This window comes from Elephas maximus, chromosome 13, assembly GCF_024166365.1.
Source record: "Elephas maximus indicus isolate mEleMax1 chromosome 13, mEleMax1 primary haplotype, whole genome shotgun sequence".
Taxonomy (NCBI): Eukaryota; Metazoa; Chordata; class Mammalia; order Proboscidea; family Elephantidae; genus Elephas; species Elephas maximus.
In genome coordinates this window covers 45,674,241-45,692,709 of record NC_064831.1, presented here as the reverse complement: position 1 = coordinate 45,692,709, position 18,469 = coordinate 45,674,241, and the positions used below count along the sequence as shown (strand labels likewise).

Sequence of the window (18,469 nt, the reverse complement as noted above, 5' to 3'; positions counted from 1 at the left end):
GTGAACCTATGTACCCGTTGCCCAGTTTCAACAATTATCAAGTCCTGGTCAACCTTACTTCATGTGTACCCCTCACCACCTCTCACCCCCCAGATTATTTCAAAGCAAATTCCAGAAATCCTATCATTTGTAAATATTTTGATATGTATCTCTAAAAGATGGAAACCCTGGTAGTGTAGTGGTTAAGTGCTATGGCTGCTAACCAAAAGTGGCAGTTTGAATCCACCAGGCACTCCTTAGAAGCTCTATGGGACAGTTCTGCTCTGTCCTATAGGGTCACTATGAGTTGGAATCAACTCAGTGGCAACGGGTTATCTCTAAAAGATAAGGACTCTTTCTGTAAAACATTGTTTTTTTTAATCGTAAAAATCTTTGTTAAGAAGTTTAGTCAAAAGGTGAGGTACAAATAGTGTGTATCAAACTGTAAAACATTGTTTTTAAAAATATTCGAGAAAAACCTAACATAGCTGATTAGATGACAAATTTATCCCACTATTTTCTTCCCTGTGCACCTGTGCATGTCAGCAGCAGGCTTTGCAGATAGGCAAGGAGAGAGGAAGCGGATGGGTAGAGGGAGAGAGGGGAGACCATAGGGAAGGCCTTGGCAGAGAAGGTACCAAGAAAGAATAGTGACTGAGTCAAAACTACTCCCACCTCAAAGTCTAGGAAATGATTACTAGAGATAAGATATTTCTGTAGAGACCCAAATTGAAAGGTCATGGAACAAACACATCCTGATGTCAAGTCAACATTTCACAGAACAGAGAAAATATTCAGAGCAGGCACCACTGCTCTTGGCCTGATTTACTCGTAACTGTACAACACTCGCTCGAGACCAGGGGATCATGACAGAGTTGTCGTCATCCCTGGCCAGCAGGCTGAGTTTTCAAATCACATGGTGTCTTAACACTTAAACTTCTATGATAAATAACTATAACTGGAAACTTTTGGAATATCATCATCTAATTGATGGATTTTGTGGGAGGCTGAGGACATTGCTGGTGGCCTTCGATTTCAGGAATGGGGCTGTTGCCTAGGTGACCAGTCTGCTTTTATGTTCCTAGGTTCCGTAGCTTGACAACAGCCTTCTTCAGAGATGCTATGGGATTCCTGCTGCTGTTTGATCTGACGAACGAGGAAAGTTTCCTCAATGTCAGAAACTGGATAAGTAAGTGTCACTGTTTCTCTGCCTCCCTTTCCCACTCCCCGCAACAGAAAGCCCTCTTTGGTTCTGCTTCTGTTATAAATTGTTTTACAGGAGCTCCTAGTGCTAATGCTGTTTAAAAGACCAAGATTTCTAGTTTAGGGGCAAAGATAACTGAAATACTCTGATTTATCTAGTCACACCAACTTTGATGTGTTGAGTGCTTCTAATGTTCCAGGTATATGGCGATAGTTGACATGTAATCTCTTAATCTGTCTTTTCCACAGAGTGGACTTCTTTTCTCCCATTTTACAGATGAGGAAATGGAAGACTAAAGAAGTTAACTCTCTGTGTATCTGCATGCCTACTGTGTGCTGGCAATTCTTGTACTATCTTTGGGTCTTAAAAATATATCAGATAGATGTGGAAACCTTTTGGAGGCTTAGTAAATCACACCCCACTGCATGTCTCTTCTGTGCTTGGAGGCCCCTCCCTTCACTTTGAGGACCAGAGCCTCTGTGGAGGATCCCTTCTTGGGGGCTACAACTACATTAGCCCACGTGGTTGGTGCCTGGCGCCATCTTCATCACTTCATTATGGCTCTTTGGAGAGATCTTAAGTGATTGGTTAATAGTTATTTAAAATCCTGCCACTTGACCAAATAACAGCAAGCTTGGAAAACCTTCTTCTTAAAATGAGTTTTTAATTAAGTTATTTATATAGTTCATTTAATTAAGTTATTTATATAGTTCATTGATTTTCAAAGCATTTTCGTATACTTTGTATCATGTGATCTCCGCAGCCACCATGTGAGGAGATTAGGGCAAGTGGTGTGTCCTCATTTCAGGATGAGGTTGCTGAACCGTAAAGAGTAGTTGGCATGTCCAAGGACATGGAGCCAAGAGTGGAAGAGGCTTGTGGCTTTCACTTCAGTGGCTTTTCATGGCCTTTCGGGACTAGCCTGGTTAGCAAGAGATGAAGGGCTATTTAACACTTTAAATACGCGTACCCTGAGTTTAAGCTCACTAGGCCTCACTTTGTTAAATGCCTGGCTGAGTTGCACATCTCATCTTCTTACAGCTTAGTGGTTGTGGTTCTTTCTAGTCCCTTATTCTCAGGCGTTGCTCAACATCCTCTTTGCCTCATCCCACAAGTTCTGGGGCTTGTGCAAGTCAAGGATCCTCACTAGAGATGTGCTCATAGGACCTTAGCATTGTAAAATAACCAGCCTACCTCACAGGAGGAACTCAAGCTCTGAGTCACAATTGCTGAATCTTGTGCTGTGTAGATAGTTAAAGAGCAAAATTATGTGAAATTATATGTGTTTTGTTTTGTTTTCCTCAGAGTGAAACAGTCCATATTGCTCAGTTAAAGGAAAAAAAAAAAAAAACCTTGTATATATTATCGAAAATTTCTTATCCTCAATGGAAAGTGTCCACTTCCTCACACCCACCCTGGTTTAAAAAAAGGTACAAAGTTCATTGTCAAAGGTAGTAAAATCAAATCTTAGAAATAAAAATTTGTTAATTAAAAAGCACATTTTATTTTTCCTCTGTTTGCCAGCATTTTGAGTATTCCAGGAATTATTCATTTCTTCTTTTTTTACCAAAATAATTTTTATTACTTTTTTTTTCTAATCGGCTCAGGAAGAGGAGAGAGGGTCTGTACTCTCCTTTTGCTTCTCTAGAGCTGCCTTGTAGGGCCTTTTTCTCTTGTCCCCACATCTCTCAGGCCTTCTTGGGAAGAGGGCGAGAATCGGAAGGTGAGCCCAGTGCTGTTTAGGAGGCCAAGTGGTGAACTGAGTCTTTCAGACCTCAGTCTGAAATGTCGACGGCATCGGGCACTGCTGTATTCAGCCAGCTGTCCTCCTGGGGTTCAGAGGAAGCAGCAGGTAGTCTTCATCCAGGGGTGGCATATTTCTTACAGAAGCTTTAAAACCTTGAATTTCTAGCTTTTTCTTATGTGGCCTCACGTAAATGGTAAAGAACCCAAGAGGTTTCATGTTTACACCTTACATGTTTTTGCTGCTACGTTTTTATTCTTATCATTTCCTTTGTCTGGAAAGCCCTCCCACATCTACCCTCATTTTTTTTTTTTTTAAACTGGTTAGAATTCTACTTATTCTTTAAAACTTGGCCAAAAAAAAAAAGGCTTCCATGAAGCTTTGTGTGGTAGCTGTGGTTGGATTAGATTTTTTCATTCCCCTTAGGATCCTTATCACAGACTGCCTGACATTGTAGTCAGTCGTATGTGTGCCTTTTTTCCTTTGGGCAGTTTTTCTAAATAAAATAATAGTTTTTCTAAGGGATTGATTAATTAATTTTTTTTAAATAGAAGTATTCAAGTCTTTATTGAAAATTAGAATAAAGGGAAATAAAAAGAAAAAATCAACAATAATTACATCTTAATAAGTACCCATTATTACTGGTCAATAACATAGCACTGGTAAGTGCTTTAATATACTAACTTAAAAAAATATACTAACTTAATAAAATATACTAACTTAAAAAAATATACTAACTTAGTGGGTCTCAAACTTGAGTGTGCATTAGAATCACCTGGAAAGCTTGTTAAAACAGATTGCTGGGCCCTACACCCAGAGTTTCTGACTCAGCAGGCCTGAGGGGGGACCTGAGAATTTGCATTTGTTCCTGGGTGATGCTGATGCTGCTGGTCAATGGACCTTACCCTGAGAACCACTGAATTAATTTACGGAACCCATAGGTGCTATGATTATCACCATTTACAGATGGGACAGCTGAAGTACAAAGGGGTCAAAAACTTCCCCAGGGCTACACAACTAGTAAATGGCAGAGCCAGGATTCAACCCAGGCACACTGGGTCTTGAGGCCATGCTCATGGCTACAATGAAGGACATGTTAGGTATTACCAGAGCACAGAGCCACTCTAGACAGCAAGGTTCCACAGGAGAGGTAACCTTGGAGCCGAGTCTTGAAGGAAGGGTAAGGAATCCCTAAAGGAAGATTGTGGTGGAGACTTGGAGGTGTGGGAACAGCATGTGTAAACAGCTTAGAGGAAAGAAAGAGCATGGCTTTTCTTGGAAACAATACGTAGTTTTGTCTTACTTACCCCCAGTCTAAGGAGCCTTGGTGGTGCAGTGGTTAAGTGCTTGGCTGCTAACTGAAAGGTCAGTGGTTCGAACCCACCAGCCGCTTCGTGGGGGAAAGATGTGGCAGTCTGCTTCTGTGAAGATTACAGCCTCGGAAGCTCTATGGGTGGGAGCTTCTGTCCTGTAGGAGCCCTGGTGGTATAGTGGTTAAGAGCTATAGCTGCTAACCAAAAGGTTGGCAGTTTGAATCCACCAGCCACTCCTTGGAAACCCTGTGGGGGCAGTTCTGCTCTGTCCTATAGGGTCTCTATGCATCGGAATTGACTTGACGGCAACAGGTGTAGGGTCGCTAAGGGTTGGAATCAACTTGACAGCAAAGAGTTTTATCCCTAGTCTTGTTACCGTAGTTGTCCCTTGAGGGCAAAAGAGCGTCCTAAAATTCGAAGCAAAGCAGCAGGCCTATGCTAATACCCAGTAAATGCTCAGGGATTAGACTTTCTCTTGATAAGATACAATGAACACGACTTCATAATGAGGAACTAAAATGTCAACATTTTTCTGGTTAGCCATAATAAAAAATGAATTAGGCTGTAAACTTTGGGCATGTCTTATTTTGAAAGTTTGGGTTGCTTTAATTTCATTACAGGATGTTATGAGTAAAAAATAACCCTTTATTTTTCTTTTTGGGAAGATTAAACTAATTTAGTGAAGCTCTTTTGTTTGATTTCGTTGCTTTTAAAAACTATGCCTATTGCAGATTGTCAGGGGAGAAGAAACAAGAGCTGTGGAACAAGAACTAGCCCCCTGATTCCTCCTGGTTCTGTTGACAGGATCATTTACTATTTATTCTGGGTCTTCTCTCCTCATTTAGTCCTGTATCTTGTTTGTTTTAAATGAAATTGATGCTGCCTTAGGATAATAGAAAAATATGAAAAACAACATTTCAGATAGAAATAGGCGAGTTTATAGATGACAATTGCTTTAAAAATGTCTTTGGTATGGTGAGAAAAGGTATGAAACATAGAGCTTTAAGGTTAGTAATAAACACCCAAAAATAAGCACTAGGAAATCTGTGAAATTTCTTTTCAAAAGATAGCCAGGTGGTGTGTGTGTACACTTTTGGAGGGTGCATTATGAATGTGTGAACATACTCTGTGGTATAAATAAGATGAATATGTGTTTGAGGACAGCATCTCTCCCATCCATTCAGTTTTACAGATGAGGTTATGGATGCTTTGAAAGTTATATCAGTTTCTTCTATCTGTATATCCATTTATAGTTTTGAAGCATTTTTGCATTTATTCTCCATTGATGATAACACACATTATTATCTACCTATAATATTTTTTTATCTTCTTGTATTACTAGGCCAGCTGCAAATGCATGCATATTGTGAAAACCCAGACATAGTGTTGTGTGGAAATAAGAGTGATTTGGAAGAGCAGAGGGTAGTCAAAGAAGAGGCAGCCAAAGAACTTGCAGAGAAATATGGGTGAGTATTTTTGTGGAGAAATCTAGAGAAAATATTCCCAATATAAACATTACCACATGAAGGGGAAGTACAAAAGCAAAAAATTCAGATGTAGTTCTTGGTAATATCAAGTCCCTACTTTGCGTAATATTATATAATATTTGAGTAATATGTGACAGTGAGAGCCATTGAAAAGGCATGGGGTGAGGACCTTCATTCAGTGTTTCAGCCCCATTTTCTCAGTTTCTTAGAACTTGTGGAAAGACAGCTTCAGGGGCCAATGCTGAAGGCCTTTTTTCTAAGATGCAAACAGGAGATTCTTTGAATGAAAAAATCTTCTATGTTCAGCAAGGAAATTTGAAGGCCAGTTTGTGCGCTGTTCCAGAGAGCTCCAGTATACAAGAAGGCCTTGGTGGTATCTCAGGGGCTGCCTTTGAAATTTCTGTGCTGGGAGAGTGGTGTGAGGATCCCTTTTGGTTCAGGCTATGTACCTGCGGTCAAGGGTCAGCAAAGTCATCTCAGGAAACAGGATCATAGCAGCAGCAGCAGCAGCAGCAGCAGCATGAACTGGACATGAAAGGAGGGGTCAGCTGCTGCTTGTGAAAGTGGGAGGGCACCTCTATGGCGGAAGACTTTCTGCCTCTAATACAATGAGAATCCAAGTGTGTCTGTATTAATTACCCTTACTATATAAGTGGGAGGCAGCCAGTGTGGTTGGAAGGGAGATGAGAAGACAGAGAGATGGAGTGGTGTGGTTTGTAGGGAATGTTACCCAGGTAGTGGCAGGTTGGGAAGGGAGAGAGATGAAGTGGTGTGGTTTGCAGGAAATGTTACCCAGGTAGTGGCCCTGGTTTTAGGAGGGGGCCGGGGCAGGCCCTTTCCCTTCTTATTGTGTAAACACTGCTTCGTTCTTCCTTTCCATTGGCTACAGATTCAGAAAGTACTCAGGATAAGGAGTCATATTGAGAAAGGAGTGGAAGGGTAGGTTGGTGAGGTGGGGAGAAGTCTGACTCTGGAGGGCTTTGAATGCCAGGAAAGGTGATTAGCCTTGATCCCTGGGGACAGTGAGTTTCTGAGAACCTTTGAACATGGAGGGGTGTTAGGAATACTTTCCCAGATCAGTCTGGGGCTGTGGGTAGGGTGAGCTGGAGGGAGGAAGACCAGAGACAGGGAGATTGCAGAGATCTGTGAGGTGAGTAGGGCTGGATTTATGAACAGGAAAAGGAGGAGTAAATCAAAATACACAGAGAGCTAGGATGGGGCAAAACAGGGTTTTAAATCTTCCTCGGTTCTAGCTCACTCGGGGATTCCTATCAGTAATACTGGCTTACTCTGGTGAGGATTTGCAATTGGATGTAGATATTTTCATCCTGGGGTTGGTGGTTTTTTACCCTGGTTGCATGTTGGAAACACATGGGAACTTTTAGAAAATACTCATTTCTACCTCCGTGCTTCTGACGTAATTGGTCTGGGGTGTTATAGTAATCAGGGGTCAATTGGAGAAGAATACCTGTATATAATGGGATTTTTTTTATGTGGGGATTTGATCTTATGCAATTGTGGGAGCTGGTAAAGCAGCCTCTATAAGGTACTGTCTTTGTGTCTGATGCTGGAGCTTGACGTTCACGTGGCAGGTAGTCAGGAAGGGAAGATGGATACAAAGGGGGGAGAGCAGGAACAAGCTGGGACCCACAGGATGGAATGAAGCCCTAGGCAGTTCTTATTGTCTCTGACCTTGATGGTTACTGGTGTCCTGCAGAAGCCAGGCCCTTCATCACAGAGCTAAACACAAACTCCTGGCTCAGGAGTCAGAGAAGCTGAAGGAGGATCCGGGGAAGGTGGATCTGGGCAACAAGATGAGTCAGCAGATAAGCAACAACCAAACGCTGCTGCTTCACTTCCGCCCTCCTGTCTCCCCCAGACTCTCTCGTGGCCTGCCCAAACCGGAAAGGGAATTCTGGGAAATGTTCAACCGAGCCAAGTTGACACAATACAAAGCCACCACAAGTGGGGGGGCCTGGGCATTGTAGTTTTTAAAAGCTCCCCCCCGCACGTGATTTTGGGGCAGTGGTTGAGTACACAGACTAATGTGATTCTGATGTAGAGGTTGATAGAGCCCACAGGTGATTCTAGAATGCTCCCCAGCCTCTCTTGAGAAGTGCCGTAATGGGAAGGAATGAGGGAGGGATCAAGTACCACAGAGAATACCAAATTGTTGAAGCTGGGAGCTGTGTTGCAAGAGGGTAAGGAGGAAATAAGTGATGAAGCAATGGAAACCATGGACTAGACCGTGCTTTTGAGAAGTGTGTTGGTATAGGCAAAAAAATAGGGCACCTGGGGTGGTAGCTGGATCAACCAGGACGTTCTCAAGTCCTGGGGAGATGCAGGGCTGACTTCCTCCCCCTCTGAGCATCTTCAGCCTCTTGCTTGTTTCCTCTGTTCCAGTCCTCAGGATTCCACAGCCTGCCTGGTCTCAAAGAGCCCTGCATTGTCTTCCGTCCGTCATATTGAGAATCCAAGGAATGCAGGCAGTGTCCGTGTCTGTGCACAGCTACCGTGTCTGCAGAGTATTGCATAGACAGGGTTCAGTCTAAGGTTTTTGAGTTGAGTTAAAGTGAGAGGAGAAGGGATTAGCAGATAAGAATAACTGAAACTCTTGGAGAAGAAAGGAAAGAGGTGGAAACAGAATTCCCTTAGAATTTGGGAAGCGTAAAGTACAGTTCCGATGGCTGTTTGACAGCTCCAGAGGAAAAAATGATCAAGTCATTTGGTTCGCGTGCATTTCACAAATCTGAGATATAAGTTTATTATTATTTTCACAGATGTCTTGTTTCATACTAGTAATGGTAACATTCTCATTGGTAGCGTATGTACTGACTCTGCTGCTATTTTTCGAGTGTCTCAGGACCGTTAGCTCATCTGTGTGTTAACAATCAAAAGACTGGGTGCAGTTTACTCCTTATCTTCATGCCATTTGCATGTTCTCTGCTCAATTTGCATTCTTTGTTACTATTGTGCCACCTTCTAGCCTCAATTCATAAAAATGAATCATTGGTTCAAAAGCAGTTTATTGAAACTTGCAGAGATGAAAATGGTAGCATGGAAGACCTTGACTCAGAAAAACTTTACAAAGCTAAAAAAGAACAGGCTACCATGCAAATATGGGACATAAATCTGCGTGTACTGGGACAAGTAAATCTGAGAATGTAAGCAGCCAAAACTGGAAAGAGGGAATTGGATGCAGGATGGTGAACATCAGAAAATTTATATTTAGGAGACTAAAAATCCATCAGCCCTTACTTCATCAGGCTTTTTTTTTTTTTTTTTGGCTGTGAGACTTGGTTAAACAGTAACATGAAGCTCTTCGATCACTTTCTAACAAAACACGGCGACCTCTCTGGCAAACCAATTGAGTTTTCCCAGAACAAGTGCAGAGTAATGCTTTCCAGTCTGCTATGTTTGAATGATGTTGTCAACGAAGTCAGAAGAGACCAACACAGAAGCTTATCCAAACTTGTACTCCTCACAGCTCAAACTATTACAGTTCACGCTGTTGCTGAGACACTCGAAAAACAGCAGCAGAGTCAGTGACAAACAGAAGAGAAAGTAGAATGCAACATTGACAACGCACCTCTTCTAGATGGCATTATTAGACCTCAGACTTTACTGTGCATCAGAATCGCCTGATGGCTGGCTCCCAGCACGGAGTCTCTGATCCCATAGGTCTGGGGTGAAGCCCACCTATTTACAATTCTAACTACTACTGAACTTGCTGCTGCTGGTTCAGGAAGCACTTTGAGAACCACTGGTGTAGATGCTACATTACCATCAGGAGTGCATGCTAGTAGAGGCTTTCCTTGACTGTATAGTTGGGTAGAATTATTTATGCACAGACTGTGGACCAGTTGTCTACATGTGCCACGCATATGTGAGGGAAATGTGCTCAGTGACTTATCCCTGGTAAAATCCGTGTCAGAGAGGAGGATTTTGTCTAGTCCAGTTGATTGTATCAACTGTGACGTCCACTGGGGCCCCAGCACTGGGCTTGGTACTGAGGGAGCATCAGCCAGGAGAGCAGGCAAGGACTTTACTCTGTGAGCAAAAGCTGTTCCTCTAAATGCCCACCCACACTCTACTTTGTTCACAGAGGATAGTTGGTGGTCATAATAAGCTTTTTGTTCTTGATTCAGGGTTGAGAGAAATAGAGAAAACTAAAAATGACCAAAGCGTGATGGCTGAATGTACGTATTTCACCAGCTGTGTAAAGAAATCGGTGGCAAGTATAAAACTGCTTTTTCTTACTGAAGGCTGCTGTCTGTTGATGAAGAGGGCACTCGCCAGTCTCTGGAATGAAGGATGAGTCAAAAACATTTATTTACAACATTAATAATATTGACAAAGATCGTTTTGGGGGTTTCAAGGGGCTTAGTTTAGCAGGAGGTTCAGTATCTTATCTAGTTTGACAAAATTGTGTATGCACAAAGTGTGAACAGATTGTCTACATGTGCCGTGCAAGGCGAGGGGAATGTGTCAGTGATTTACCACAGAGAGGACCAGGCAACATGGGGTCTAAATAGCTGGATCTCTAATAGCTCCATTCTTTGCAAACTTATGACATTCTTCCCTTATTCTAGAAATTAATGGTGAATAAATTAGGTGATCATTTATACCTAATCAGAAAGGAGACCTGGTGGTGGAATGGTTAAATGAACTGCAACCAAACATACGAAACTCATTTCCAGAACCCAGAGCAACCCAACAGGGGATCCGGATTTCATTTGCCACAGTCTCAGAGGTTGAAACGGTCAGCATTCCAGCCTTTTCCTGAAAATGCCTGTTCGTGTAGAATCCAGTAGATTATGAAAAGTAGTCTTTAGTGAGAAATTTCTCCACAATTTCTGGATTCACATGTGAACCCAGTATCCAGAACCGTTTGACCATCAAACACACACTTGTGGTCATTTCTGATAACCTCTAACTGGGTTTTAGTATCTTCTAAATTTGTGAAATAAATAATAGAAAAGTAGCCAGCTGGACATGGAATCTGACCTAGGGTGTGAACTGAGTATAGATATCTTGGTGAAAAACTATGAAATAGTAATGCCCCTCTCATTGATTTGGAGCTGTTTATCATTTTGTTCGTTTAACTTTTTTTTATTTTAAAACTTGCCATTAATCTGTTTTTTAAAAACGTACCAAAATTGGTGGTCTGCATGTGCTCCAAATGCCAGTTACGGGGTCGTTTATGGACTGATACCTCAGTTAGGTGCACAGAATGTTTTGTGTGGCAGTGCGGCTCTCTGACCATGTGACGCTAGCACCACCATGTGGAGAGAGGGAACAACACCGTTCTGTCTGTAGCTCAAAGAGGACACCTAATGATCTTCAGTTCTAAGCTAAAATTGCTACGTTTTTCACAGTAAAAAAATGCCTAGTAAATTTTAGGAAAAGCCGGGTATTTTTTAGGGGAGAAAACAAAACCATTAGACTACGATGTATTGAGCGCTTGTTGGGTGCCAGGCTTGTGCTAGGTACTTTATACGTATGATCTCATTTCTCCCTCACCGCGACCCCATGAGTCACTGTTACGCCTCTTTAGAGACCTGGAGGTGGAGGCTCCAGAGCTAGAAGTGGGGAGATGGGTAGTTGGCTCTAGAACCCAGAATCTTAATGACTGTATGTTATTCCCTCATTTATCCTCACCTCTCTCTCCAGCCCCAAATGTTGAGATATTTTTGTATCGCTTTTAAAAGATGTATAACATGTTTAACAGAAGTGTTTAGGTAAACTAGCAGCAAATTCCTTCTAAAAACCAACATCAGGAACCTGTGGACATAGAAACATTTTTAGTACTATCCACCAGACTTCCTATGCCCTGGGGACGGGCAGAGCCATCAACATTGCAGATGTAAGCACCAGGCACATTTTTGTCTCTGGGGCATCATTTCCTTAATGAAGGAAAGTCTTAATTTGGGATCTTCTTTCTGTGTGGATTTCATCTCGTTCGCTTTTCCTCTGGCACCTCAAAGAGCTGGGAGTGGAGTGAATGCTAGCTACCATGTTGTTGCTGCTGTGGGCTGTTGAGTCAATTCTGACTCATAGCAACCGTGTAGGACACAGGAGAAACTGCCCCATAGGGTTTCCAGGGAGTGGCTGGCGGTTCAAACTGCTGATGTTTTAGTTAGCATCCTGAGCTCTTAACCACTTCGCCACCAGGGCTCCTGGAATGCTATCAAGCATCCATTTATTTCTGTAGGAACAAAAACTGTATTGCCTCAAATGCTCAGAAGACTCTGAAAGATTAGTCTAAAGATTTTAAGGCTGTTAACCTGACTCCTGGTCATGTGGCCTAGAGGTTCACATAGGACAGGAAAATACACTTTTAATTGAAAGATAGAAGTTTGTTACCTGAATTTGGAGTTATAAATCTAAATTATATCTTGTTAGTAGTGTATCTTTTAATAGAATTGACTTAGAAGTTTATAACTTAACTCCTACACCCTGAAATTCTACTAGTTCAGTGTTGAAGTTAATAACACTGGACAGTAGCCCATAGCTCTGCCAGCGGTATCAGCCATTTACACCTTGGTATTAATCAGTAAGGAGCCCTGGTGGTGCAGTGGTTAAACACTCAGCTGCTAACTGAAAGGTTGGTGGTTCAAACCCACCCAGTGGCTTCTTGGGAGAAAAGACCTGGCGATCTCCTCCTATAAAGATTTCAGCCTTTGAAACCCTATGGGACATTTCTCCTTTGTCCTATAGGATCGCTATAAGTTGGAGTTGACTCGATGGCACACAACAACAACGATAACAGTAAGATCCCTTCCTCCCAGCATTTAGTGAAGGTACTTGGGCAATGAGGAGTTTGATGAGAAGTGAAGCACATGAAGCGCTTTGGCTAGGACAGGCCTGAGTGAGCCGTCCCTGCTGTAGGGAAGCATGGTCCCAGGCACCAGCATTTAGGACGGTACCATAGATTTTACAGACCACCTACGTGGATGAAACACTCTTGTGGGCCAGTCTGGGAGTTTAAGGTTTAAAAGTGAAGTAAGGAGCCCTGGTGGCTCAATGGTTAAGCTCTTACCTACTAACAGAAAGGTCAACTGTTCAAACCCACCAGGCGCTCTGTGGGAGAAAGACCTGGCGATCTGCTCCTGTAAAGATTACAGCCTAGGAAATGCTATGGGGCAACTCTACTGGATGGCACCTAGCAAAACAGTGTTGCTAAGCTTTTGGATCCATGATTGTCCATGATCCAGTGACATTTTTTTTATGGGATGATGTATTCTGAGTGTTAAACAACAAAATTACAAACATGCTTTTGTAACCTAACCCATTTCTGTGAAAATAAGAAACACTCATCAAGTGTTTACTGTGTGTCAGGTTCTGAACAAGGTGCTTTAGACATTAACTCACTTCATCCTTACAGAAAAGTACTGATAGCCAGTTTTATAGAGGCACGGATTTACACAGTTGGTAAGAAGTAGAAGAAAAAGAGAATTGATGTTTTGCAACGTCTAAAATTTTATAAAATTTTTGGAAGTTTTCCATCTCTGTTAGGAATGCGGTGTGAGTTGCTTTATTTTATTGTCTTACTTTTTAATGTACCCTGGGTGTCGTAAATTTCTTTTTTATCATCTAATATATTTGTACTTTCCTTATTTTCTAAGTGAATTATCAAGGGCAGAGGCTTCTGTCCTTCCCCTCCACATTTGTCACCTGAGTGGTCTCTGTCTTCCAGAATTCCCTACTTTGAAACCAGCGCTGCCAATGGGACAAACATAAGTCAGGCGATCGAGATGCTCCTGGACCTGATAATGAAGCGTATGGAACGGTGTGTGGACAAGTCCTGGATTCCTGAAGGAGTGGTGCGATCCAACGGCCATGCCTCCACAGACCAGCTAAGTGAGGAGAAGGAGAAGGGGACCTGTGGCTGCTGAAAAGGCAAGCCAGCCACACAGTAATTCCAGCGGCCTGTCTGTGGTCTCCTCTGCGGCTGATACACAGCGCAGTGAGCGATCCATGGCACTGGGGGAACTGCTTCTCACCACCCCAGTTAGACCTGTCAGTCAAGCATCCAGTTCAAAAATTAATTTTCTGGAGCTTTGTAAATATTTCTTTTAAGATTCCGCCTGAGAGTTAGGAGCAAGATTTCACAGAGCCAAGAGTGCCTTAATAAAACTTTAGCCTGTGGCAGTTGATGATTCATGGATTTTACAGCCGCAGAAGAGTCCATTTATTACATAGGATGGCTGAGGGCACTGTCACCTGCTGTCCTTCAGCTAGGCCTGGAGTCCCACATTCAAGATCTTAGATGCAAATTTAAACTATCCAAATTAAAGAGTACCTTTGGTACTCTGCGTGTACCAGAGGTGAACTTCTAAAATGTTGTCTAACCCACTTGAATATTAAACAAGAATATACACACATATCAGTTCAGTGCCTTTGAATAGTATTAGTTTCATGTAAGCATCCCCTTTAGCATGAACATGGATCTACAGACCCTGGGTAAGCAGAATTGACCAATGGTACACTCATTGTGACTTTTCTATTTTGTGGGAGAGGGATTGAGGAGCCTGGGGCAGGGGTGGTTTAATGTAGTGTGAGCAACTGAAGTGGGGCTGCTGGTTCCCTACTGTATTCCCATTGCTCTGAAGGGTTGAATGAAGGAAGGGTCAGGGAACTAGATTTTATGGCTTCAGTTCACTGTGATCTGTGCATTTATACTCGGCCTATGTGCTGGCCACGTATGAGTACAGCTGGTGTTTGTGCCAAAGTTCTTTGTGACAAGCAAACATTTAGCTGCTTTTTCTTCATGTTTATAATGTGGGTCCAGCGTCCTCAGACTGCAGTTTCCATTAGCTTGTAAACAACCAATCTTCTTTCTTCACCAACAGGCTCTGTATTGATATCTGCAATTTGTTTTATTTTTACATGGGTGGTACTGAAGGAATTACTTTTCAATTACATTAAATGTCTGTTTGCTATCTGGTAGAAGATGGATGTTTTGTGTTTAAGCAGTCACATTTGTCCTCTGGTTCAGTGTAAGAAAAATTAAGTGTTTTATAGCCTGTATTTTCCATTGAGATCACAAATGTTTACTTGCTGGGTCTTGCCAAAGCCATGTAATTCTGCTGCATTGCCAAAGTGTCTTCACACCAAATCGAAGGTGGTTTTAAAACATGCTTTATGGCAGTTGTTTATAAAGTTCAAAGATATTTCATTTAGGGGAAGATTCTTACTTATTACATTGGTTTAAATAAAGTAGATTAATATTTCCAGAGAGCCTAATGGCTATTTTGCAAGAAACACCACTAATAATTTAAATAGAGAATCAAAATCAATGTTTTTGTGGCAGTAAATGTTTGGTAGAACTGTAATTAGAAAAATATAAGTTTGATAGAAAATAATTACTTCTATACAATAGCTTCAAAATGGCTTTTATTGAGCACCTATCTTGCTTCTTACCACTGCCCCTCCCACCACCCCCATAACAGACTTAGCCGTGGTTACTAAGATTTTTCATATTTCTGGCTTTGAAATGGGGGCTTATTTTATATACTAAAGAACTCATTGGGTCCTATGCATTTGAATTGTATGTTCTAATGAAGAAAGGATTCAGATTCAAGATTAAAGTCATAACCACACAGGAGTGCCTTCTAAGATTGCCATAAGACTTCAGAGGAATGAATCATAATTTTACAGATAGATATCAGAGCATATTTTATATGGTAGTTAAAAATAAGACAATATCTGCATGTTTTCATTTTTAAGAACCAAATGAATAATTAGCTACAGATCACATTGGCCTTAAACATACACAGTTAAACGTGTACATGATATACCGCACACACAAGCACCACCTTTAATTATTGAAATAACCTGTACTCTCTCTGGAACTCATTTTCTTAAATTTGATATTGAAGTTCAATATATTTTGTGTATCAATGTATTTTTTCTATTCACAAGCCTGTGTAAAAGTGAAATGTATCTTCAGGGGTCCTTGTGCCAATTAAGCTTATAATAAAAAGCTGCCTAGTCAAGTTTGTGTGCGACTGTGACTTCATTTCCCATCACAATGAGGACTGAAACAAGAAGTCATAATGGTCCTTGGGAAAGAAAGTTTTAATTCTACTGAAGGGCACCAAATTCATGGATACAAATTCCATTAAGTGTTAACTGAGCAGCCAGCCAAAACAACATACTCTGGAGGAAGTAACTCAAATATGTTATCAAACATTTATTGAGCACCTATAGGGTGGGAACTGTTGTATGAGGCAATCTCAGATGAACAAAACAAGGATGGTAAGGGACTGAACTAAAGTGGGCTGGGCCTTGAAGGTATGGATACAAGAGACATTGGCAGGAGTGCAATCATTGATTGGATGAGAAGGCAATACGTAGGGAGATGGCCTTTCCGACCTTATGTCCACCTCATTCACTCCTCCAGAGGCACACTGGCCTCCTTGGAAAAGTCAAGTGTGTTCTTGCCTCATGGCTTTTGCATTTGCTGTTCCCTCTGTCTGGAATGCTATTCTTCCATATGTCTGTATGACCCTGCCCTCATTTTCTTCAAGATTTTCAAATGTCACCTCATCCCAAAGGACTTTATTGACTACTTTGTGTAAAAGGGAGGCCCTGGGTAGTGCAAATGGTTAACACGCTTAGCAGCTAGCCAAAAGGTTGGAGGTTCCAGTCCACCCAGAGGCCCGTCAGAAAAAGGCCTGGTGATCTGCTGCTGAACAGTCAGTCATTGAAAGCCATAAGGAGCACGCTGTTACTCTGACACGGTTGAAGTCGACTCCATGACAACCTTTAGGTTAGTAGTTGAGCACAAGCTATTTGCTCCACCCCAACTGCAGGGTTACTGGCTATTCCTTAATCTCTTGTCAACCCTGTATTTCATTATAATAATTGAAAAATTAAAAAAGTTCTGAAGGCTGGTTATGCACCCATTAACCCAAAGAGAAGCACTGAGTATGGCCATAGGCTGAAGAGAACAAAGTCTCAGATGAAGATTTAGAGTATGGGATTCACACAGATAAGGGAATGTAGCCTCTGACATCGGAGGTAAGAGGGTAAAGCTGGATGGGAAGGATAGGAAATTTGTTGCTGAAGCAGCAAGATAAAACACCTGGAAGGAAGAAGGAATGTGCAAAGGGCTTGGGAAAATGGGTGAGTCTTGTCTATAATTGTTGAAGGGGTCAGGAGAGAGAAAAGATTAAAAAAAAAAAAAAAAGATTAAGGAGGCTAAAATATGTGTCAGGCAGACATTTGTTATTCAAATTTCTGCTATGTCCCTCAGCTATTTAACATTGTTCTGAAATGACTAGTCAAGTGATTAGACAAGAAAACTAAGTGTAAGTATTAAGAGCTACAGCTGCTAACCAAAAGCTTGGCAGTTTGAATCCACCAGACACTCCCTGGAAACCCTATGAGGCAGTTCTACACTGTCCTATAGGGTCGCTATGAGTCAGAATTGACAGCAACGGGTTAGTCAGTTATCCAAAAAATGGAAAAAAATATGTATTTGCAGATTATGACTAGATAAGCTCTTTTAAAGTAAAAAAAAAAAAAAAAAGCCAGGGAAGCACTGAATAAAAAGGTCAGTGAAGACAGAAGGAGGAGCACTGGAGATAAACCTAGTTATTTTAAAAATTACAATAATTTAAACATTTGGAAACTGGTGCATAAATAGATAAATCAGTGGAACAAAGCAGAGAGTCCAGCGGTAAATCCATAGAGAAATGGCATTTTGAATTAATGGGGGAAAAGGATGCCTTACAAATAAAATATTTCTGCATAGAAAAACACCGTAAGAAAATATAAAATATTGATAAATTTGGTGAGCGGTTTGTAAATACATGCTAGAAAAGGGTTAACTTTCTTAACATATGAAATGCTGTTAAAAAATCTACAAGACAATAGAAAACCGTGTACAGGACATAAACAGGCAATTCACAGAAAAAATAGATTTCAAACATTTGTAAAGATTCTTCATTCACAACTAAAATGCAAGTTAAAATAATAACGAAAAACATTTTTACCTCAAAAGCCAAAACCCGTTGCCGTGGAGTCGATTCCGACTCATAGCTGCCTTATAAGACAGAGTGAAACTGTCCCATGGTTTCCAAGGAGCCGGCCTTTTGGGGGAGCAGCTGAGCTCCTACATTTGACAAGGGTGTGGTGAAACAGGCATCTAATTGGCTGGTGAGGGCGTAAATTGCTAAGAACTTTGGAAGGCAATCTGATCTTATCTACCAAAGTTTAAAACTGCACATAACCTCTGACCTAGCAGTTCTACATGGGTAAACTTTTGCAAAAAACCCAAAAAACAGTAGGGATGCTTATGGGAAACAACTGTCCTTCAACAGGGGACCGATTGAAATATGATACCGTCATACAATGGAATATATACGATTGTGAAAAAGAAAGTTAAATATTCGTCCCAGGAACCGTCCCAGGCGCTGGGATATACCTGTAAACAACACAGACACACCCCTGTCCTCAAGGAGCTCTCTCTGCAGGGAGGGGAGGCAGGTAGGAGAGGGGGAAAAGGGTGTCTCCTCGGCGTTTTTAGGAGCGGAGACCCGCACACACAGATACACGTCTGTCTACACCCAGGAAGTCCCTCGTAGTAATAAGGGACTGACGGACACCAGGGAGGAGGACTGGAGCTCTGGCGGGGGAACCTGAGTTTCCCGTAAAAGCGTTTTTACCACTTATGTTTAGTACTTAACGAGGGGGAAGGGCGAAGCTGAGAGCGCCTCTAAGTGGTCACAAA

General features: G+C 41.7%; 1 protein-coding gene across 2 annotated transcripts in view; it reads left to right on the top strand.

Annotated features, from left to right (window-relative positions):
• RAB27A (RAB27A, member RAS oncogene family) overlaps positions 1 to 15,728 on the top strand; it is a 91,574-nt gene extending 75,846 nt beyond the window's left edge. For both annotated transcript variants that reach the window (XM_049852632.1, XM_049852631.1), the window contains exons 4-6: positions 1,065 to 1,168; positions 5,583 to 5,706; positions 13,427 to 15,728. In XM_049852632.1, the coding sequence (XP_049708589.1) occupies positions 1,065 to 1,168; positions 5,583 to 5,706; positions 13,427 to 13,625 (427 nt within the window). In that variant the 3' untranslated portion in view covers positions 13,626 to 15,728. The remainder of the gene's footprint in view (positions 1 to 1,064; positions 1,169 to 5,582; positions 5,707 to 13,426) is intronic.
• The last annotated feature ends 2,741 nt before the right edge of the window (positions 15,729 to 18,469 follow it).